Source organism: Pieris rapae, chromosome 21 (assembly GCF_905147795.1).
Source record: "Pieris rapae chromosome 21, ilPieRapa1.1, whole genome shotgun sequence".
Classification (NCBI taxonomy): Eukaryota; Metazoa; Arthropoda; class Insecta; order Lepidoptera; family Pieridae; genus Pieris; species Pieris rapae.
Window position 1 is genome coordinate 4,290,310 of NC_059529.1, and position 24,575 is coordinate 4,314,884.

Below are 24,575 nucleotides of genomic sequence, written 5' to 3' on the forward strand. Positions count from 1 at the left end.
AATATGAGCAACTATTTAATACATATAAGTCTGTTCATACTTTTCAATTACAAACTCCAAATATTTTTTACATATTTTTTTACTGCGCAACAACATCTACTACAGTAGCTCCGGGTTCAGGTTCTACTGTAAAACTATCTAAAACATAATCAACTGGGGTCAAAAGCTCCGATGCAGTTATTTCAGCTTGGGGAGCTTTTGTATTTAATTCACTTTGCACGGATGGTACGATGTCAGTGGCTGGTTGAGATTCTGTCAGAACACCAGCTGTCTCCGTTTGGAATTCAACAGTGGTTTGATTAATCACTGCATTTTTAGCTTCTGTTACCGCCTCGTTGACTTCAGGTACTACAGTTGCGTATGTGTCAGTTGAACTCTCCGGTTTAGCATTTCCATTTGTCTGCACTGAATCTGTAGAATTTGAATTAATTACTTTTTCTGATGTCATGTCTGTAGTTGTTTCTATCACTATTGATTGATCATTCGTAGTTGGCAAGTCCTGTGTTGCGGTAGAAGATGTATCTTTGATAGTATCACTTGCAGGACTCTCAACGTTTTGACCTGTTGACAAAGAATTGCTATCCGTAGCTTGGCTTACTAAACTTCCTTCTGATACGGAGCCTGCTAAATGGTCACCTACAGCATTATTTACTTGTTGGTCTGAGTTGCTAACACCACTGGAAGCTGTATCGACAGAGTTGGATGGAGCTTCTTGATTTACTTGAGATAAAGATCCCTCGGGCAGTCCTGCCACATTAGATTCAGGAGCAGCAGCATCATTTGCTAGTGAGGCTGGGTTGCTTATACCACTGGAAGCTGTATCGACAGAGCTAGATGGAGCATTTACTTGTGATACAGATCCCTCGGGTTGTCCTCCTATATTAGCTTCAGAAGCTGCTGCATCAATTGCTTCTGAGGCTGGGTTGTTAATACCACTGGCAACTGTATCGACAGAGCTGGATGGAGCTTCTGTATTTACTTGTGATACAGATCCCTCGGGTTGACCTCCTACATTAGCTTCAGGAGCTGCTGCATCAATTGCTTCTGAGGCTGGGTTGTTAATACCACTGGCAGCTGTATCGACAGAGCTAGATGGAGCTTCTGCATTTACTTGAGATACAGATCCCTCGGGTTGTCCTCCTACATTAGCTTCAGGAGCTGCTGCATCAATTGCTTGTGAGGCTGGGTTGTTAATACCACTGGATGCTGTATCCACAGAGCTGGATGGAGCTTCTGGATTTACTTGTGATGTAGATCCCTCGGGCAGTCCTGCTACAATAGATTCAGGAGCTGCAGCATCATTTGCTTGTGAGGCTGGGTTGTTAATACCACTGGCAGCTGTATCGACAGAGGTGGATGGAGCTTCTGCATTTACTTGAGATACTGATCCGTCGGGCTGTCCTCCTACATTAGCTTCAGAAGCTGCTGCATCAATTGCTTGTGAGGCTGGGTTGTTAATACCACTGGCAGCTGTATCGACAGAGCTGGATGGAGCTTCTAGATTTACTTGTGATGTAGATCCCTCGGGTTGTCCTCCTACATTAGCTTCAGGAGCTGCTGCATCAATTGCTTGTGAGTCTGGGTTGTTAATACCACTGGCAGCTGTATCGACAGAGCTAGATGGAGCTTCTGCATTTACTTGAGATACAGATCCCTCGGGTTGTCCTCCTACATTAGCTTCAGGAGCTGCTGCATCAATTGCTAGTGAGGCTGGGTTGTTAATACCACTGGCAGCTGTATCGACAGAGCTGGATGGAGCTTCTAGATTTACTTGTGATGTAGATCCCTCGGGTTGTCCTCCTACATTAGCTTCAGGAGCTGCTGCATCAATTGCTTGTGAGTCTGGGTTGTTAATACCACTGGCAGCTGTATCGATAGAGCTGGATGGAGCTTCTGGATTTACTTGTGATGTAGATCCCTCAGGCAGTCCTGCTACATTAGATTCAGAAGCTGCGGCATCATTTGCTTGTGAGGCTGGGTTGCTCACACCACTGGATGCTGAATTGACAGAGCTGGATGGAGCTTCTGGAATTACATGAGATACAGATCCCTCTTGTTGTCCTCCTACATAAGAGTCAGGAGTTGCAGCATCATTTGCTTGTGTGGATGGGTTGCTAATACCACTGGAAACTGTATTGACAGAGCTAGATGGAGCTTCTGCATTTACTTGAGATACTGATCCGTCGGGCTGTCCTCCTACATTAGCTTCAGCAGCTGCTGCATCATTTGTTTGTGAAGCTGGGTTGCTAACACCACTGGATGCTGTATCCACAGAGCTGGATGGAGCTTCTGCATTTACTTGAGACACAGATCCCTCGGGCTGTCCTCCTACATTAGCTTCAGGAGCTGCTGCATCAATTGCTTGTGAGGCTGGGTTGTTAATACCACTGGCAGCTGTATCGACAGAGGTGGACGGAGCTTCTGGATTTACTTGTGATGTAGATCCCTCGGGCAGTCCTGCTACAATAGATTCAGGAGCTGCAGCATCATTTGCTTGTGAGGCTGGGTTGCTAGCACTGGAAGCTGTATCAACAGAGCTAGATGGAGCTTCTGCATTTACTTGAGATACTGATCCGTCGGGCTGTCCTACTACATTAGCTTCAGGAACTGCTGCATCAATTGCCTGTGAGGCTGGGTTGTTAATACCACTGGCAGCTGTATCGACAGAGCTGGATGGAGCTTCTAGATTTACTTGTGATGTAGATCCCTCGGGCAGTCCTGCTACAATAGATTCAGGAGCTGCAGCATCATTTGCTTGTGAGGCTGGGTTGCTAGCACTGGAAGCTGTATCAACAGAGCTAGATGGAGCTTCTGCATTTACTTGAGATACTGATCCGTCGGGCTGTCCTACTACATTAGCTTCAGGAACTGCTGCATCAATTGCCTGTGAGGCTGGGTTGTTAATACCACTGGCAGCTGTATCGACAGAGCTGGATGGAGCTTCTAGATTTACTTGTGATGTAGATCCCTCGGGCAGTCCTGCTACATTAGATTCAGAAGCTGCGGCATCATTTGCTTGTGAGGCTGGGTTGCTCACACCACTGGATGCTGAATTGACAGAGTTGGATGGAGCTTCTGGATTTACTTGAGACACAGATCCCTCGAGCTGTCCTCCTGCATTAGCTTCAGAAGCTGCGGCATCATTTGTTTGTGAGGCTGGGTTGCTCACACCACTGGAAACTGTATTGACAGAGCTGGATGGAGCTTCTGCATTTACTTGAGACTCAGATCCCTCGGGCTGTCCTCCTACATTAGATTCAGAAGCTGCGGCATTATTTGCTTGTGAGGCTGGGTTGCTAATACCACTGGAAACTGTATTGACAGAGCTGGATGGAGCTTCTGGATTTACTTGAGATACAGATCCCTCGGGCAGTCCTGCTACATTCGACTCAGAAGCTGCGGCATCATTTGCTTGTGAGGCTGGGATAGAGCTGGATGAAGTTGGAGATCCACTATTTTCATTTCCATTTGGTCGGACATTATTTTCATTTGTATTAACCGAATTATTGGTTGGGAAATCATTGGATACTTCATTATTGGTGGAGCCAGTACTAGACATTTCACCATTTCCAGAGGACTGAATAGCATCATTATTTGAATTAATACTTTGACTTCCATTTTCATTTGTTTGATTATTTGTTTGGGGCTGGTTTCCAGAAATCCAGCTAGGAAGAATGTTCGATAAGAACTGGGATAAACCTTGCAAAAACGTTTTCTTTTCCTCGAGATTCTGTTGAACTGGGATGGCCCATGGTAATTGAACGTTTTTCAGTAAATCTGTTTTATTATTTATTTCATCTATATCTTTTTCTAAATTGTCGCGTAATTTTTGTAATGTTACTGCATTAACGTGACTCAATATTTGCTTGCGAATCGCCTCCCTTTCTGCAATATCATTTTGGAGTTTAGTTTGGACCAATTCTAATATTGCGCGACGACGTTCAGCCTTGGTACTATTAGGTTGCAGTTTCAGTTCTTCCTGAATATATTTATTCAATGCTGCCTGTTTTTCTAATCTAGTACTAGCGAAGTTTAAGCCATATTTAGTATATATATGCTGTCTCCATATATCTTCGAGTTCAACTGAGTTTTCTTCTTCAGTCTCAAGGAAACTATCGTCTTCTATTTCTGACCGTTTTGCTTCCTTTTTCAATTCATTTATTTGCTTTTCTTGTCTTTTCTTCTCTTCTTTTAAACGCTTCTCCTCAAGCTTTCGTTCTTGTTCTTCTTGTTTACGTCGCTCCTTTTCAAGTTTTTTCTCTTCCTTTTGGCGTTGTTCTTCACGTTTTTTTTGACGTTCTTCTTCTCGACGCCTCTCCTTTTCCTCTCGTTCCAATTGCTTTTTTTGTTCTTTTTCAGCCTTGTCGCGTAGTTTTTCCTCTCTCTCTCTTAGTTTCCTTTCAATTGAATCATCACCATCACTGCTGTGCTCAAAGGATGAATCGGATTCGTCAGAATCTGACCTTTTATCTCTTAATAATACATTATTCGAATCGTCCGATTCATAAGGAAGATGCTTTGCACTAACTAGGCAAATACCCACCTGAAAAAGATATGTTTACATTTCAATATGTTTTTCATATGCAATACAGAAATTCATTTAAATTATACATGATACCGGTTCAAAACAAAAACTCGTTTTTTTAAGAAAATAATGAAGTTTAATCGACGTTTCTAACTCACTATAATTACTCACTATAAAATAAAATAATAAATTTTTATTATTTTATTTTATAGGATATTTTTTATTACGGCATCTGAGTTTAATTAATAATGTATCGTTAAGGGAAGTGGAAAGTTTTCATAAAATATGTTAAAAATTTGGTTACTTAGTCTAAGAATATGGCATATGATCTTTCAACATAAATATTATTTTGTATTATATTTATTAAAATATATCAACATAGAAATACGACAAAATGATAGATTTAACGAAATTACATACTCCAAACTGTACATTATCACTAAGCCATGAAGCTTTTTATTTATATTCGAGGTGGAAATGCGTTTGCACATCCCCTGTCCTCAAAAGTTGCAGGGGTATGTGGGACTCGACCCACACCAAAATCTCTGCTATTCAGAGACTGGGTAAACCTCTAAAAACTCCGGGGACGCTGTCGCATTCTACCGTGACTAGCCATAATGCTTGGATAAGTTTAATGAAGTTATAAATTTCTTGTTTGTATATACTAAATATTCAACCAGCTTACGTAATTTGAATAATCGTTTCCATACAAAAATATTATCACTAATTCAGTTCAATCACGATTTAAATTCATCTGAAATAATTTAAATCACAACTCTATAATTAACAAAAATAGTACATTTAACATTGCTTATCACTGAGTAAATTTACAGTTAAAGAAGAAGCCATGAAATACAAAAGACGAAAACCCTTGAAAACTTACAAAATTATTTCGAAACGAGTCTATTTTTAAACGTTTTACGCGCAAAAATATTTTTAACAATCTTGCAATGAATTTATACACAAACACCGGTTTTTACGTAGGAACTTTTTTTTAACTAAAAATGTCAAACTGATAAAATACTCACAATAAATAGTAGAACTGTTAACTTCATTGTTACATTAATATCGTTTCGTTCGCACTTAACTATAACTTGTGTTGCATTAGGCTCGTTCGTTCTGTTTGTGCCAAAAACCATATTACAAACCTTTTATACACGCTTCTAATTAGTCGAGATAACGAAGATAATGACTGCCGAAGAGATAACTACAACAAGACAAACAAAATGTTTTCGCAGACTGACTCATGACAATAATAATGCATACTAAACCATAATAACCGACGGATGTTTGCATTAAAAGGTAAATAACGGAACGGAAATAAAGATCACGAGGTATTTGGTTGGCAAGATTTGAAACGAAAAAGCGCAAACTAAGTACACCAGAACGTCAAAATTTAAAACTACTTGACTACTACTTAGAGCTAAGTATCTTGAATCTTAAGACTGAATTTTTTTTATATAATAGGGTAGCATACAATCCTATGGGACTAAAAAAGGAAGGCTGTGTTGCTGGCCTCTGAGCGAGGAGTACACTCGAATTTTGTATAGTATTTTATTTTTTATTAAAGTATTCGTAAAGCTTCTCATTAAACAATATTCAAATAATTATTTTATACACAAAAGCCAAAAACAAAATACACATGTACACATAAACATAAAGCACAGTTTTACCTAATTAAACAAAAGTCGTATATTATTAGGAGGTCGTATTTCTCAGGAAAAAAGTTTAAGCAGCAGAAAGTTTGCTGCTTAGTATGATTTTTCTTTTCACAGTGATGCCTCCATTTGACTAATTTATCTGCTCGTAGCACACAGACTTCATAATTAAAAAATAAAAAAAATAATTTCAATAAATCATTAAAATGCGATCGCCTTCTATGCCTTTCAAACAGGAAAAGTTAAAATCTCCTAGAAATCGAAACTAAAGATATTTACGTCTTGCAACGTATTTGACGTTGTTAAACTAACCTTATACGTCTTATACGTAAGTAAAGTACCAAACACAGAGTTTTAAACTTAAATAACCTAGAGTAAATAATAATAAAAGTAATATATTTTTCAAATTAGTTTAAAGTGATTTCTCCAGAGCAATGCCATATGAGTTTTCTTAATTTTGATATTCTGTTTAAAGTACATATTATTATTTCACTTCATTTTAATTTTCGTAATTGGAATAATTAATCATAATGAACAATATTACATAAAATATAAATCATAATAAACAGTATAACAAATTTAATATGTTTTTGACAATTGTGAGTAAGTCTTAGTACAGTCTTACAGTATGTTCTAGACAACAAAAATAAATATGAATACAAGATAAGTGTTCATGGGCGTTGTATTACGTAACAACAAATTCAAAGGATATTTAAAATATAGTACCTTTACATCACCTGACTTTTGGTTTTATTTATCAATAAGATATTTAAATCTAGGCTCTTCACTTGAATTACTTTCCAGTGTTATAGATTGCACTTTTCCATACTTTTATGGGAAGTTTAACTACTTAAACACGGTAAGACACAAAAAATATTTGGTTGGTGTTATCTCGGAGATTAACATTGTGTACATTCCTTGTCTATTGTCTTTAAAGTACGTAGTAAAATGGGCATTAAAGAACAAATTTGAGTTTTATCAATTTTGTTTGTCTTAAATAGAATTTCAATATATTACCTACAAATTCAAATTTGTTACAGAACTAAGTTTATTCCTTGGGTTCGAAGACTATATTTCACTATATATTTATCATAATAAGGAGGTTAAATTCAAGAGAGAAATTATATTTCAAATTATAAATATCTCTGTAATTGGCAAACAACATAAAATAAGAAATCAGTGGAGCTACAACATACATTTTATGTCTGAGCCTCAAATTTATGTTTCTATTTCATGATTGATTCTTCTTCTTACCCGCTCTACGCCCTTGACTTGCGAACTGGTTGTTAATGTAAATTTACAATTAATTTAATTGGTTTTTTTGACGTTCATAAGTGTCCTTGTTTACCTATATGAATAAAGATATTTTGAGTTTGAGTTTGATCAATCTAATAGGCAGATAGATGATCAGCCTCCTGTTTCCCCTTACCGTTTCAGCGAATTTTAAATACGCATCTAGAAAGAAAGTCTATTGATTCTCAGCCGGGGATCGAACCTATGACGGATAAGAGTCGCACGCCACAAGACCAACACTGCTCATGCTAACAATATGGTAAAGTAATAGTATACTTGCTTGTAATTTATAATTTATACGATTAGACAATCATATTTGTCGTTTAGCAGAATCTCCTCGTATATGAAATTATTCGATTGGTAAATAATATAGGTGAATGATCAAAGATTGGAGGGAAGCATTCCCAGCGCGCTCTAACTCTAAATTTCGGGGTATAGGAACTTCCAAGCTACACACCTGGGTTATTTAGAAACTCACTCGTTTCGGAGAAGATTTACTATGCGCTTAGGAGTTGGAGCAATAGTAATATCAAGGCAATAAATTCCATTTAATAGAGCATTACAATTAATTTTGTTACATATTCGACTGCATTTAACGAATCACACAATACATTTTATGTTAATTAAACATATTTTATATCTCATATATAATATTATTTAGGTATTGTCATGTAGTGCCCGATGAATTTATTTGGCTCACATAAACGGTACGTACCGAAAAACGTATTTTCTTATGCACACGCGTTATAAGTAACACTTCTTTGGCGTAACAATATGGAAAACCCCAAAATGGTGATCATAGCTTATTTCAGGGAGTCGGTTTATTGTGACGGTGTGCGCGCGCATTGTAAAAAATTACTTTTACCATTTTTTCTAAACGCGCCAAAAGAAGTATAACTTCAAAAAATGAAACAATTTCTTATTCTTTTTATATCTTCGACTTGAATATAAAGTTATTTATTAGTCTTCTATGTTAATTCGCACAACTGCAAATAAAAGGCAACGCATTTGGGAACCCTCTCACTAGCATTGAGTGTCCATGGGCTAATAATATCGTTGTATATTAGTTAAACTTATGGTAGGACTTCATTAAGCTTATAACATGAATACAATTTTTTTTCCAAATACAGAAATATTTATTGCTTGCCATTGCGAAAGAAGAAGGGCAGTTTTACGTATAAGGCCTCTTGTCTGAAGTGCCAATATACCGCAGTATCGCAATATAGTTAAAGAACTTTCTGATATACAACATTTTTTGATGAGGTAACACATGTCTTCGATCAAGATCAAAGCCTAGTTATGCATCTCCTCATTCACCTCAAGAGCGGAATTTCTTAAACTGACACGAATTCGATGTAAAATGATGCGTAGTTTTGTCCACAGATGGCACCACATGCTGTTTGCATTCGTAAAACTGAGTAATATATTTATTGTTATTCGATAACTTATCCAATATTTTATTACTTATTCTGCTATTTGGAGCGGAGAAGAATACACCAAAAAAGAGGTAACTAACATTGGTCGAGCAGATCTTGAGTTATATATATTTAGATTGAATAGTTATTACATACGATCCAATTCACACTTCATTTTGCAATATGTTGTCTATAAACGTGGCAGCTATTACAATCTTTCCAGCCATTTCTGTGACTAGCGACGTGTATACGCCTTTTTTAATTTACATCGCGGACTATTAAAAAATAAAATAAATCAGTGGCGCTACAACCTCTTTAGGTCCTGGCCTCAGATTTCTGAATCTGTTTCATGATCATTTTTAAATCTTATTAGATTTATTGCCTATTGGCAAGTAGGTGATCAGCCTCCAGTGCCAGACACACGTCGTCAACTTTTTGAGTCTAAGACATGTCGGTTTCCTCACGTTTTCCTTCACCGTTCGAGCAAATGTTAAATGCGCACATAGAAAGAAAGTCCATTGGTGCACAGCCCGGGATTGTACCGACGACCTCAGGTATGAGAGTTGCACGCTGCAGCTACTAGGCCAACACTGCTAATCGTGGAGTATTATACAGTCTTAAACAAAAGGAGGACAGGAATTAGGTGGTCAAAAATAAAATATTTCTTCAAATCTACATTATCTATGTAATTGCTAGAATTTATAAAATTATATTACGTTGCGTTATCTTCATTTGTTTGTAGAACAAACAAACATCATTACCCAACCTTTAGATTTAACTGACGCGCGTATCATGCAGTCACGATATTTACAGAAAACTTATGTATTTTCCGATATCTCAAACGTTTAATAGGAGATATTTTTATTTCAGACTGGTATAGCACCATCACTTGGGGCAGACAAACACACGCGTCTACACAAGTGATGGTTATTGGTGATAAATTGCGAAGATATTTATGATGATGCAGCCGATTTTTTACAAACATACCAATAACTTTTCTCCTTATAGTACTCCATTTTGCATAGTCAAACAGATAGGAGAATAACCTAATGTTATGTGTATATATGTATGCCTGATATACAAACTCACATTGCACGAAGGCACGCAAGTTACCGGAATATTCTAGAACGTCAACCAAGGTCAATCTACTTTCGAGAACTGTCAAAGCATTTATATGTATGAAGTTATATCATATTTGACATTGCGTCTTCAGATTGAGGGACAAGATAAAATATTGACTATAGATTATTGGATTAAAGCCATGCCGCTTTACGTCCAAACTAAAGAACCTATCTCAATCCATTTTTGACCATCTAAGATAGACGTCGTATTCAAAATATTGATAAAAGTGTAGCAATAAGCAATCGACGGATTGTAATCATCATCTGGCGATAAAAGCTATCCATAGTAGGACGGATCGGTGTATGTGGATAGATTATACGATGGATATATGTATGGAAATATGTGATATATGATATATGTATGGAGTATGTGGATATATTTGTATGGAAATAACAGTTAAACTGTGCCTGCATGTCATATCTTAAGATTTTAACTTACACCAGTTTTTTAAATAATTAAAAAGCTATTTGATATTTTTTAAACATATACATGTATTTTTTAATATTATTTGTAGGTACTACTTATCAAATATGAGTGTAAAGAGCGAAGAGATTGCATTCTATCCGTCGCCAAAAATGGATTGTCTAAGATTGGTTATTGGGATGTAGATAGGATATCGATCGACTGTCACGGTCTGATCTCAGATTTTTTCAATATGAGATTGTAGTTCGAACGTAACTCATATTAAGGAATGCTTGTTCTTCATGCAGCAATTTCCATCAATATCCTTACCATCATACTAAGTTATTATACTACATAAAATCTGGATGGTGACAAAATATTAAAATCATTATGTTCAATTAGTATTCCACCTAAGTCCTGGAACCAGCTGAGGGGGGGTTCATGACCCCTATGACCCCCCCCTGGATCCGCCGTTGCCTTACGCACAGAGTTCAAATGCACGATCTTTTAGTTGACAAATGCATGCTACACAACAAGTCAACTATGACTCAAAGACTAAAGGATACATATGACATCGTTGATTTCTGAGATAAATTGATAAAAACGTTGAAGTGTTATTTCCTATAAACGTCTGTTTCTTCGATAATGTGATAAAACAATTGAAATGAATTTTATTATTAATTTGACATTTGGAATGAATGACCTATGAACAAGAACAGAAGTCTTATCAAATTCGTGCATTAGTGGTCTTCGAATTCCTTATTGAGATCCGGCACTGTTTCGGGTTAGTTGAAATTCCAAATCGGTGAGTATTTTCAACCAGTATTGGATTTAAAGTCGTAACTATGTAACACACATATAATTTTTCTCTGTCTTCTGTAGTTACTTAAAATAATTAACTTATTTATGAGTAATGAAAATAGGTAAATAGTTTATTTACCGATTTATTAGCCAATTAGGTAATGAGCGTCCTAATCTTTACAGAAATAATTAAAGAATAAAGACCACATATTATAAAAAAAATCCAGGATTCTTAATCCTCATTCACTATCCGACGCTAAACTTTTAATCATCAAAAGAAAATTGTATCACGAATTAAGTACTGATTATTACTAAAATATAATATGTATATACCTAGTAGGCTTTACTAAAAAAGAACTTTTGTATAATTTTTTTAATGTAGGTAACTTATTTTATATATTTATTTATTCACACTTCGTTGCTAGAAAGAAACACAAATAACACAATACATAAAAATTACAAGGGATGCAACGAGCGGCCTTATCGCTAACAACCGATCTCTTCCAGGCAACCCTAGTAGCAATTTTACACTTACGTCGTTTCCTAAATTTAAGTTTTTTTTTTAAATTAATATGGCAATAGTTAAATTAAAGTTACTGTGTTCCTTAAATCCAGTGCGTTGAATGGATTAGAAATAGCGAGATACTCTTTACTGTAATCTCCAAGTCGGGGTAACTGGTGCCCATGTGCGCTAGAAATCATCTAAGTGGACTGCTTGTTAGCGTTTGTCCTAATAAAAATTAACTCGATCTACAAGGGTGATCGGATAGGTACTTAGCCTATAAAAATATAAAATATTTTTTGGAAAAGTGGGGATTTATTTCTCAATATCATCCTTTGAGTTCCGTCTGAGTTAGTAAATGCAGTAACTGCAAGGTAGGCCTCCATGGCGGCGATAACCGAATCATTGGTATGAAATATCATCCCAGTGAGTGACTTTTTAATTTGGAAACAAAAACATTGACATTGTAACTCATAGAGCAGTGTTGGCCTAGTGGCTTCAGGGTGCGACTCTCATACCTGAGGTTGTAGGTTCGATTAGGCTGTGCAACAATGGACTTTCTATGTGCGCATTTAACATTTGCTGGAACGCTGAAGAAAAACATCGTGAGGAAACCGACATGTCATAGATCTAAAAAGTCGACGACATGTGTCAGTCCCTGGAGACTTGCCTATTAGATTTAAATATAAAACAGATTCAGAAATCAGAGGCCAAGGCCTAAAAAAGGTAGCGCCACTGATTGATTTATTTATTATTTTAAACTCATTAACCAATTTTTTACGTTCGCCATCGATGGAGAAGAGTCTTCGTACACGGGGACCAAATGCTTTTTGATTTCGCTGCACGATTTTCCCTCCAAAACGAACAATCGAATATTGTCCTTTTTCTTAAATCCGCAGACACGATGGCTGGCATCAATACAAAACTACGCGTCCGATTCGACTGAAATGTTTAAAGTAGCGGTCTATGAGAATGTATGCATATTTTACAAGAAAAAATGCGATATGGAGTCTAAGTACTAATCGGACCGCCCTCGTATATGGGTAGAAAGGCCATTTTGTTCCTTGCTTGATACATCACGGCTTCATGACTGAGCTGCAGGACTTCTCTATAAATGTGACTCAGACTTCCAATGATGTACTAAACTGTTATCTAAAACTTAGAAATGTTGGAATAGCAAACTTGCCTAGAACTAAACTTACGATTTTGTAAAATTTGCCTACAATAAAACGATCTTCAAATGTACCGTAATCTTTGATACAATGGAAATATACCAGAGCACTAAATAAATAGGATTAATTAGCTCTGTTGTTCTGGGGAAATCCTAAGAAAAATTTGTTTGTATTGCAAACAGCAGCCGTCACATAAACACGATTACAACATGATAATTAAAGTTCTGAAAATGGGTAATACACCAGATACATAAAAACATTATATGTCCATTAATATATAGATAGAACTACCCAATTTATTACGGTTCAGTATTTGTCAAATTATGTTATACGGAATAATCCGTAGTACCTTCTAATTGGTCATTCTTTAATCGCCAGAAACTGACCTCGTCATCTAGTTTTGCGTCTGAATACGTCACGATGTTTCCTTCACCGCTACAACCTCCTTAGGTCTGGGCATCAGATTTCTGAATCTGTTTCATCATCATTACATATAGGCAATTAGGTGATCAGCCTCCTGTGCCTGACACACGCCGTTGAATATTTGGGTCTAAGTACCGTACGAGCAAGTGTTAATAGAAAGTCTATTGGTGCACAGCCGGGGATCGAACCTGCGACCTCAGGCATGAGAGTCACGCGCTGAACCAGGCCACCACTTCTCAGTGATGAAAGTACAGTGTACAGGCAAATGTATATTGCAAAAACAGTTTTAATCTAATTCTAAAACTCAAACAGTGCGACAATCAGTGGTAAGCTAGTTTCTTCCGCGGCTCATTGAATTGATTAATTTCATAATCTTCATAAAACCATAATCTTCCTATATCCTTTGGAATCACAGTACATATCTATTTGTGACAAATCCGTTTGATTATTTTTAGTTTAACGGGGGCTGTATTATTTATTGCTAGCTGTGCTCTGTGGTTCCACCCGCAATCGTAACATAAATAGCCTAAAACTTAAAAAAAAAGAATTATTTTTTGATAGATATAAGATACTCGGACTTTTCGAAGATATTGATGTCGTCTATAAAAGATCCTACAGTAGGATCGAAAGCGATATATGGGTTTTATTGGTATTTCTCACACCTTGGATGAATAAAATACTATTGTAATTTCATATATATTTTATTAAAGTATTAATTAGCTTACGGACATCACGTATAATGTATTCTAAAGGTGAAATAATATTTATAACGGTCTAATAGTTTCGCAGCCTATTCAATACAAACAAACATAACATTTACTCTTTATATTTACTATATCAGTTAAGATTACTAGGAAATTAAGTTCAAAATTTCTGAATTTTTTTTTGGTAAAATTAACTAAAATATTTTTTAGATACAAGATTAAGTAAAACCGTATGTTGACAAACAAGTGTCAAGCAGTAAAGTAGATTTAGAAATAGATCAGGTAATATAATCTTTGGTATAGAATAAACACATCTAGATACGGTTATCAACTGAATAATATTTGTTTCCAATGGAAAAACCAGACGGTATCTATTTTGGTTGCTTATTAAATCCGATATCAAATAAAACCGCATATAAAAGCCTCTGCGGGAGAAACAATTTCATTCTATCGAATATCTTCTATCAACTTCAATTGCTTATAATCAGATAAACATGTGCTCCAAAATTCTCATTTCTCTTTGTCTATTGGTAAGTTGTTGTTCATTGATTTTAAATGTTGTTTGCATTCTTGGAGTAATTTTAGGCTATTTATTTTTAAAATAACTAGAAGACTCGGCCAATCGTTGCTGTGGCTAAGGTTTTGGTTATATATAGTAGTAAACTATTCAAGGGAAACGGTAGGAGAACTTATTTAGAAGGAATAGCTTATGTGAAACGTGACACAGCGCCATCTGTTAATAGTAGTTAGTTTATCAAATAATAAACAAATATTTTCAATAAAATAAAATTGCGACTATAATTAAAGATATAAGCTATCCTATCTGTTAAGTTGGATCAAACTGCTCACAGTGTCCCAATTTAATTTAAAATCGGTTCGGTAGTTTAGGAGTCCATCGCGGACGAACATCGTGACAGGAGATTTATATACATATATTTATAATGTTTTAAGATAATTGATCCCGCACGAGCATGAACTCTCAGGTTAAAGGCATTCAGATGAAGGACCTATAGATCTGCTCCTGTTATAGCAATAGATTCAGTGAACCTCAGACATGTATTATACCAGTAATAGAACCCCATAGCTCGAGAACAGTAATTATTATAATTATGAAACCGTTGCTCCAGGAGGGAAAAAAAAAGAATGATTAACGTGTTTTTAAAGTGACATTGTAATGTATTGATGTGATCTATTATAGAAGAAATTTATAAAATTATAGATTCATTAACTCATATACTTAATCAGTACTAGGATCGTTAACAAAATAAAAATATCTTTTAGGTTGTCATTACTGCGGCCATTCCAACTACCGGCTTCGGAGGTCCGCCAGCTCCAGGTGCAAACCCTTGGATTCCATCATGGATTTCCCAGGCCCCATGGATGCCTCAATGGACACCATGCACCGGGGTTGGCTCCACCTGCCTGGACTGCAACACCAAACAGATTTGTACCAAAGTCGGTGGTCTTAAGAGACCATGTAACGACCCCACCCTCCCCTACTGCAACCTTGGAGAGTGCTCTGCCACACCCTCAGCTGAATGTGCCCCAGCGGAAGCCCCAATAGAAGCAGTGCCAGCATAAAAATATTAAAATTCTGAAAGTTAATTTATACTCAGACTAATTTAATATGGTTTTGTATATTTCTAAGGTGATAATTATAATTGTCAATATTTAAGGCAAATAAAAATTTGACCTGTCTTAATGTCTTTTTAACAACTAATAACCCAATATTTTTATAATTTAAGCCAAAAGCTAATATATCAATAAATAATATAAATAGTATATCAATCTATATAGGGCCTGTTTTATGGATAAAGTGCCAAATAGCTATGCAACACATAAATTATTCGAAAGATAAAAGTTTCGAATAAGATACTTCGCATTTCATGACGTATAGTGCCATCTGACAGTCGTGAAACGAAAAAATACTGTTTATACTACCAATAAGTAACAAATATCCCTGACAAGAGACAGAGTTAATACTAGTTAACACGGTAAAGTTCATACAACGTTCTTTCCTCCACACATCCTCATGAAAGAAAGTATAGATTGATGCTGGAGCGGACCCAAAGAACTTCATCAGGCACACGTTACAATACGTTTTATTATACGACATGTATCATCGTGCTCAGATATCCAACTTTATCCATGTTCTGTGGGCTAAAAGGAACTCGGAGTGTGCTGACAATTTGCGCTTTCCGTGTATATGATGCACTTCTTACGTGGGAAGGAAAACAATACGGTAGTTCTCCAGTGCCAAAGCAGGGTGCCTAATATAAGGAGGCGATATCGAAAAGTCTTACCCGCTCTACGCCCTTGACTTGCGAACTGGTTGTAAAGTAAATTTACAATTAATTAATTTCTTATTGACGTTCATAAGTGTACATGTTTAAATATATGAATAAAGATATTTTTGAGTTTGAGTTTGAAAACTAACGTATCAAATTCATTACATTATTATTCACAAAATACATAATGTTACAAAATAATGTTACAAAATTCTCATACTTTTAATATTACTGTTTAATGTTGAGTTGTTTTTACTGTGTATTGTTTTGTTCCTGACATTTACTTTAAAAAATGCAGTAATCTGTAATGGTAGCTTGTTCTGTTAAATAGAAATAAATTTACAAATTTCTAGCTAAAAAGGCATAATCAGTAGAGCGTAAACTTCGAGATTTGAAAGACATTAAAATACCACACTCAATAGATAACAGAAGACAACAAATGTGATTCATATAGATTTGGAAAAATTGCTATGTCAATACTGTACATACGTTATTATTGTTAATAATAATTGCATTTTTTAGTCAATAATAAAATGCATGTTTTATCAATAGATACAATAGTAATACATCAGGAACGAAGCCATATCTAAATTACATTGGAATTAGCCCAAAGTAAAATAACTAATAAACTATCTATCAACTTCAAAAATACTTGAAAAATAAACTAAATTATTAAATTAAGTTTTTAAACAAATGTAGACGCCTGTGAACCATCTACATACCAGACCACTTACGTAACGAACATGTGATTTGAATAATTTCCGCTGTCAGTCCTCTATCATGTTTTCGGGCGTAATATTTGCTAATAATAAAAGAAAATGTACATATGCGGTTTCGAGATTAAATAATACTTTTCCATTTAAATTCTTATTTAATAGGCGTTTGAAGTATGTAATTAATAAGAAACTTTCTTCGAATAAAATAACCAAATCAAATCAAAATTCATTTATTCAGTTTATATGCGTCTTGGGGTATGGTTATGAATGTCAAAAACGTTCACGAAATTCGCGAAAGAGCAAAACTACGCCATCCGTAAAAAAAAAACTAAATTTAAAACTAAAAAAAAAAAACTACCAAGAGGCCTTGTTCTGAGAAGAACGGGCAAGAAACTCGGCAAGTTTTGCCCTAAGTTTAACTTCCTTGGCTTTCTATAGGGCATCCTTTGACACTTAGGTTTAAAGACTTTTTATATTTTGTGAGAGTCAATTAAACCGCAGAACTCCCCCAACACTCAATGATTTTTTGAATAATTAAATTATGAGGGCGTCGTGAACCGCGTTTGCGAATTTGATTTACTTTAGTGAAAGTAATGTTAGTATATATATATTCATTTAAAATGTCGTAGATTAATAAGCTGGTATTGTATTGAAATAATTGTTTTATATTGATGAGTTTTCTTTCTATGTAGATTTTTTGTGTAGAAGACACACGTATTCATATTAGTCACAGAATATACACTTAAGAACGTCGGTAAAAAAGTATTACTTCTAACATACTGCGTTTACAAATCAAGCGCACACTTACAATTGAGGAACTGACAAAAATATCTCCACTCACTCAGTCTTTTAAAACATCAACTCTTTTTGCGCAGTACATAGCCATTACCATACTCCATCACGTCTTAAAGCAATGCCATTTCGAGGGTTGACGATCTTTTGGTTATAGTAGCTTTGTTGCCCTATGAGCAATACTAAACCATGGCTGAATGATACCAAAGTTGAAACAATTCCTAAGGAATGTAATTAAGACGAAGTAGACACTCGCATGTTAGTATTAGGGTCTGATGAAAATTCCTTTACCCTCGTCTGGTACAAGTACCTTATAAAGGAGTGGAAATGCGGACATGTGGAAAATTGGTTTATTATGAATCAGACTTGATTGTGTGAATTGACTTACGCCCGAAACCAATAATTAAATCATAGATTGAATAATTGTTAACAACAATCTGAGATCAGTCCGTGACCTTCGATCGATCTCCTATCTGCATCCCAATAACCAAACCCCAAAAAGACAATCCATTTTTGTCGGATAGAATATTAATAGTCAATAATATAATTTATAATAATAATAAGAAGAAATATTTGATAATCAATATAAACCAAATAAAACAGTACAAATAATATTAAAATATACATGTCTATGTTTAAACATATCAAATAGCTTTTTAATTATGTATTTTAAAAACTGGTGTAAGTTAAAATCTTAAGATAGGATATTGGCAGAGTTGAACTGTCATTTTCATACACAGGTCTATCCACATACACCGATCCGACCTACCATGGATAGCTTGTATCGACAGATAGCTACTACAATCCGTCGATTGGTAATTGGTACACTTTTATCAATATTTAGGTTAAGATGTCTATCACAGATAAAAATGGATTAAGATAGGTTATTGGGTTTGGGTGGTTTTTAATTGACTTAAAGTTTTCCGTTTATGCATTTCGTGGTCTTTATGCGACTAATAATCAAGTATATTATATTATTAAATAAATCAATAGAATACCTAGTGTTTTTGCTGTTTTTCTTATAAGCCTTCTTTGTCTAAATTTCCTGTTAATATTTGTCAACAATTAGCCATCAATTTGGATATTAAAGGCGTTAGATGAAGTGAAAATCAAAATATCAGTACCGCCTGGGCCCCGTTTAATTGAAAATTTATTGTTTAACTTTACGACTGCGTAAATATACTTCGATTAAATTTTGCAAACGGTCTTTACGATTCTCACAGACAGATACTTAAATCTATAATAAATATCTACAATTGTGCCAAATACAGTAAAGTTGATTTAATTCTCATTACCGAAACACGCTTTAGAAACTCAGAAACTGTAACTAAACTACTGCTTTTAATAAACTACGAGCTTGTCTGCCTGAAAGCAGATACTACTATTATAATTATAGAAAAATAATATGCTTAGTTCAAATACATAAAGAAGAGGGAAAGGGTGATAGCAGTCGGGAATTAAAAAAAAACAATTATTTAGAGTCGCTATTATAAAAATTATTATTCAATGTAATGTATACCTACCCAATCTTTGCAACAAATAGTGTTTGATTTGAAATTGGAATTTTTTTTATTCTTCTTAAACAAAATTTTTTTTTTTTTTGAAAAAAAAAAGATAGAAAATGTCCCTGGACACGATGACAGGGGAGTAGAGTAAATAAGAAAAAAAATGGATGTTTGAGAAAAATAACAAAAAATTAAATAAAGGTATGTATAATGTAATTGGCGTTAAAATTAATTAAAGGGTTTTACACACGCATTATTAACGTATATAGTGCAAATAGCAATTAATTATACTTTGATTTAACACGTAAATTAATGTTAGCTTAGATTTATATTTAATATAGATGTGGAAAACCACTGTAAATACAATTGACGTCACAAGAAACAACTTGTTGTTTCCTTACACAGGTTTCAGCGTGAAGTTGATACAATGAGTTGTGGACGTGAAAATACAAGATAGCCTACTATTGACTTTGCGCAGACATTTCAATGTTATTTTCAAGGTTTATGCATCAAGATCTTTAGAGTATTAACATGAATTTCTTTAAAAATTGACTCATTCACTAAAACCTTTGATATATAAATCAATATTTATTTTAACTTAATTCACAGTAATATTTTATTTGAGTGTTTTCTTTCAAATTTATGTCGATGTTACTATTTTATTTTAAATCGACATACTTTGGTTGTTTTTGGTATGCTTAGTGGTCGATAACTAGACATTATCATGATCAGTCAGTTACACTATAAAAAAAATGCCTTTTATTTCCTACAAATTAATTTTACATATAATTTTTACATTAACTTATCTTTAAACGCTTAACCTATTTAAAATTAATATTAAAACCTACTTATTTGTTTATGTATTATGTAGCTGTTAATTGTTTTTATTTACCTATATTATTATACTTGTTTGACACTATATACTATAAATATATCTTTAAACGAGCAATTCTTGTATATATATATATATATATAATTGGAATCTCGGGATCGGCTCCAACGATTTTCATGCAATTTAGTATACGGGGGGTTTCGGGGGCGATAAATCGATCTAGCTAGGAATAAATGATAGAAAATAACAAAAATGTGGTGTTTTAGTAGTCCCAATTTAAACTGAAAAATGTATCTTCCTGACATCTATCGGCGAATAATAATACTATTTTTGTTTAAATTGCTTTAACGACACAAGAACACTAAAGCTATTCCAGCATATATATTCTATACTGTTCATATTTCATCATTTTTTTAGTATGTAATTCGTACTTAAATATAATTACCAAAAAACACAATTTATAAAAAAATAAAAATAACGCGCTTAACTAATTGATCGATGAAGTAGGTATTAAACCTACTTATTCTTATTTATTTTCTATATTATTTACCTATAACTATTTTATTTACTATTATTAATATACTATATAATATTTACTACTAGATAATATTTACTATTATTATTAGGTAGCTTGGCTAGATTTTAGATACCTAAATAATATAATTTGTAGGAACCCCATTATTGGGCAGTTACACTATAGACGAGTCTAATATTTAAATTCCCATACGTGACTCCTATGTCTTAAGTCTTATAAGATATAAATACTGCTCCACAAATGATTATTCTCGATCGTGCCTAAGCAATTTGCGTAATCCATACAATTTATTCATCATTCTCCGATTATGCAGCTCCGGGCAGAAAATTAAATTTCCATTTTCATTTTTCTCACTTACTATATAAGATGAGGTTGACAAGAATTAATTAGTTAGTTTGAGGACAGGTAGCAATTACAGCGAGAACTTTCCAAAGATGGCGCTTCTGAAATTGTATTTTTACTTAGTAACAGCTCTGGTAAGAAAAATAATCCAATATTACTTGGCTATATTAATTATTATATGATCGAACAAACAGCAAATATAATTAAATGCTAACCGTCGCCCATAGACAACGTCGGAAATCTAAGACTCTTATTAATTTAAGATAATCAGTCCAATACAACTTAAACTAAAGACAATCTCTCTTTTTATCACAGCCAAAATACAATATGATAAAAAGAGACACAATATACTGTTGTAGTACAATAAAAAAAGTACCAATATTGATTTGGTCTTTACTTATAAGACGCTTACCTCTTTAATCATTTAGAATAGCTTAGGGAGGTTTTACTGTCTACTAAAGGGTAAATAGTTAAGATATCAAAGAATCTATGTTATTTCTGTTTAATTAAATATTTTCTTATTTAAGTTTCTTTTATATAGAAACATTTCTATAATTTTTTATTTCAGCTGGCCGTAAATTTAATTTTAGCGGATAATTCCAACGAATCCGAACAACAGGAGAAGGCTAGTTTGTTTCCTGGAAATTTTAACCCATTTGACTTCTTCGGTCAGTTTCTACCATTCGGTAATCGACAAACTAGAGATGTGAGTAACCAGGAGGAAAGGGAAGGCCAGGAAAATCAGGAAACCACGAGCGAAAGTTCCAATCAACGTTTGACTGTCTCTAGTGCCCTAGTGACTTGTAACTACACACTAACTGTAAGTATTAAACTAAATATACAAATGTACAGTGAGTTATATAACTTAACAATTTAAAATTACTTTAACGATTAAACGTTTGACTTAGGGTCCTTCAAGAAAAGAGCGTTACAAATCTTAAAAGATTTAGTCCATGGGCGGTGGTATCACTTAACATCAGATGAGCCTTCTGCCTGATTTGCCCCCTGTTCTGTAAAAAACCAAAAAGACGTTGATTAATGTGAAAAAGTGTTGCATAAGTGAAATCGATCCTGTCTAAATCGATCCTGGCTTTGTTACCAGACTCGTAAAATGCTTTTGCAATGCAATGGCGGTAAATTACCTGCATAAACACACCTCACACACACACCCTCATTTTTGCACCAACACACAGCACAGCCGAATTAGGAAATAGCCGAAATATTTGAACCTTTATGTACATATTAACTATATCTCTTTTCATCACAGGATAAAATATAATATGCACATTATCTATATATTCCATGTTTAGCTATATCTTTAGTATAGTCTTTTGACGTTTATAATTTAAGTTAGCTGTATGAATAAATAAATAAATTGCAATCTGGAGTATGTGGCCAAAGCCACATTAAAAATATAACTGATTAACTGGACACGTAAGAAGTATCTGAGGTGATAAGTCTCACACGTATGGGAATGAAATTCAATTTGATATATAGACGCTTGGTTGTCTTTTTTCAGCCTGGATTATCCTGCGTGGGCTGCAATCAAGCGTTGTCATGCGGGTCAGGCAACGTCGGCAGACAGAGGCGTTGTTTGCTGTACTGCAACAGTGGTAGATGTTCACTCGTCCCTGGAGCACAATGCTTAAATTCCACAGTTGCTGGCTAAACATGCATAAGTGTCGGCACGGAAATCGACCAGATTATTTATGGACTTGTATACTTTCTTCTTTTAAGACAAACTCACTTTATCTGGCTTTTTATTTTGGCGTGATTCATGTATTTTTCGAAATATAATTTCTGCGAATTACTGTTTATTTATATACTACGCCCTAACAACACTGACTTTTTAATGTTTTAATGAAATAACCTTATATTATATCAAACAAACGTTACATACCTGTAAAACTAAAGTACACTTTCGTCTCTTTTATTAAATCGTTTTTATCCTGTGATGAAAAGAGAAAGATTAGTTCTTTAGTTACAGCACTTACCTTTCAGTAAGCTTAAAGTGAAAAACATTTAAAATATAATAGAAATGAAGAGTAATGTATTCGCAACAATAATGGTGGTTACAACGATTAACTAATTGCACCTTCAATAATTCTACTATCATGCTATTGTGAATGTAACGCAACAATGAAAATGTATTGAAATAGACTTTTAAACTGATCATTTCGTTTAAATTCTATTAAAACTCGTCACGCGGTAGCAAATGTGCTTTAAACTAATTTGCTTGTGAGGAAATCCACATATCTAAAAAACTCACTCTCCTAGAAAATTACTAACTCCGCAGTTTAGTTCATTTTCACGTTTCACGTTTCACAAGAGTTTTCGATTTGCCGCCAATTCACAAAAACAAATGTCAAATGAATACAATATACATTAGGTTACTATAGAGTTCTAAATTTGAAGAAATTCAAAAAAAGTTTTCATTAGCAATGATTTTAACTGGCCAGTGCCAGTGTGCCTAATGAAAAATTTGATCTTAGAACTGTCTAAACATTTTTTGTGGTGCGCGTTGCAAACAGTGCCTTAAAAAGCGTTCAGTTCTATAAATCTGTTGGTTACCAACATACATTTTAAAAAGTATATTATTTTCTCATATAGTTTTCCTGATTTACATACGATATTAACAATTACACTGAAAATAGTCAGAATGTGCTTTATCTATTTTAGATGGATATTACCAAGTAATTAGTTAATAAGCAGAATAGGGTTGGTAAATACATATCTTGTAACTAAAAGTAAAATTTATTTCACAGCCATTCTCTCTTATAGAAAAAATGTTATATTATTAATGTATATAATTGTGTTAAGACAGAATGCCTAGGGGCAACAAAGGAAAATAATTTTTGCGAGGAATGAGAGTCGAAACTTTTTTTAGTCGATTGTGAAACACACGTAATAAATATATTTATGTAAAACTAATAATAGGTTATTTAATTATTTATTTATATATAAGTCTGTTTGGTCAGGTAAATATAAATATAAAATATAAAATGTTTTTATTTTCAATTTTACAAACGAATTACAAATAAGAATATAGCACAAAAACGTCATTCGAATTAACGAATTATCTTTGTCATAACCGTGCAAGGTGCAACGCCCAAACCCAATAATATATCCACTATCTCAGATTGAACACAATTTGAGATCACACCGAGATAGTCGAACGATCTTCTATTTTTATCCCAACAACCAAACCCTACGAAGACAATCCATGTAATTATTTTGAAAACTGGTGTAAGTTAAAATCTTAAGATGAATATTGGTACAGTTAAATAAATTTCATTTGGTTATGAAAAGGATGAAGGTGATGAAAAAAAATCGATAAAAGTTAATTTAAAAAATATTTAATAAAAAATACGTCTCATCTGGTTATCAGATCGGTGAAGGACGACCTTCCACGGGCTCTCCTACTACAGGTTGACTTGATAAATATACTTTTATTCCTAGCTCAACCCTAATTATAAATTAAATATTCACTCTGTATAAAATGTTAATCTCAGCAAACCATAAATATAAAAGTTCACAGACTGTTAATA

The 24,575-nt window shown here is 34.2% G+C and overlaps 1 protein-coding gene and 2 long non-coding RNA genes across 4 annotated transcripts; 2 read left to right on the top strand and 1 right to left on the bottom strand.

The window, feature by feature from the left end:
- Nucleotides 1-2: 2 nt before the first annotated feature.
- On the bottom strand, nucleotides 3-5,692 carry LOC110998593 (mucin-5AC). 2 transcript variants are annotated; one of them, XM_045632804.1, is made up of 4 exons: nucleotides 5,554-5,692; nucleotides 3,535-4,543; nucleotides 856-3,489; nucleotides 3-408 (listed from the first exon to the last, which is right to left on the bottom strand). In XM_045632804.1, exons 1-4 carry the CDS (start codon nucleotides 5,662-5,664, stop codon nucleotides 80-82), a joined length of 4,083 nt encoding a protein of 1,360 aa, XP_045488760.1. In that variant the 5' UTR covers nucleotides 5,665-5,692; the 3' UTR covers nucleotides 3-79. The 2 variants fall into 2 exon arrangements, with proteins under 2 accessions (XP_045488760.1, XP_045488759.1); XM_045632803.1 differs by having other exon boundaries at nucleotides 856-4,543.
- A 5,345-nt stretch (nucleotides 5,693-11,037) lies between these two features.
- Nucleotides 11,038-15,472, top strand: LOC110998595. Its single transcript, XR_006750916.1, has 2 exons — nucleotides 11,038-11,220; nucleotides 15,299-15,472. It is a non-coding gene; the product is annotated as an uncharacterized LOC110998595 (long non-coding RNA).
- A 5,542-nt stretch (nucleotides 15,473-21,014) lies between these two features.
- On the top strand, nucleotides 21,015-22,836 carry LOC110998600. Its single transcript, XR_006750921.1, has 3 exons — nucleotides 21,015-21,161; nucleotides 21,596-21,847; nucleotides 22,547-22,836. It is a non-coding gene; the product is annotated as an uncharacterized LOC110998600 (long non-coding RNA).
- The last annotated feature ends 1,739 nt before the right edge of the window (nucleotides 22,837-24,575 follow it).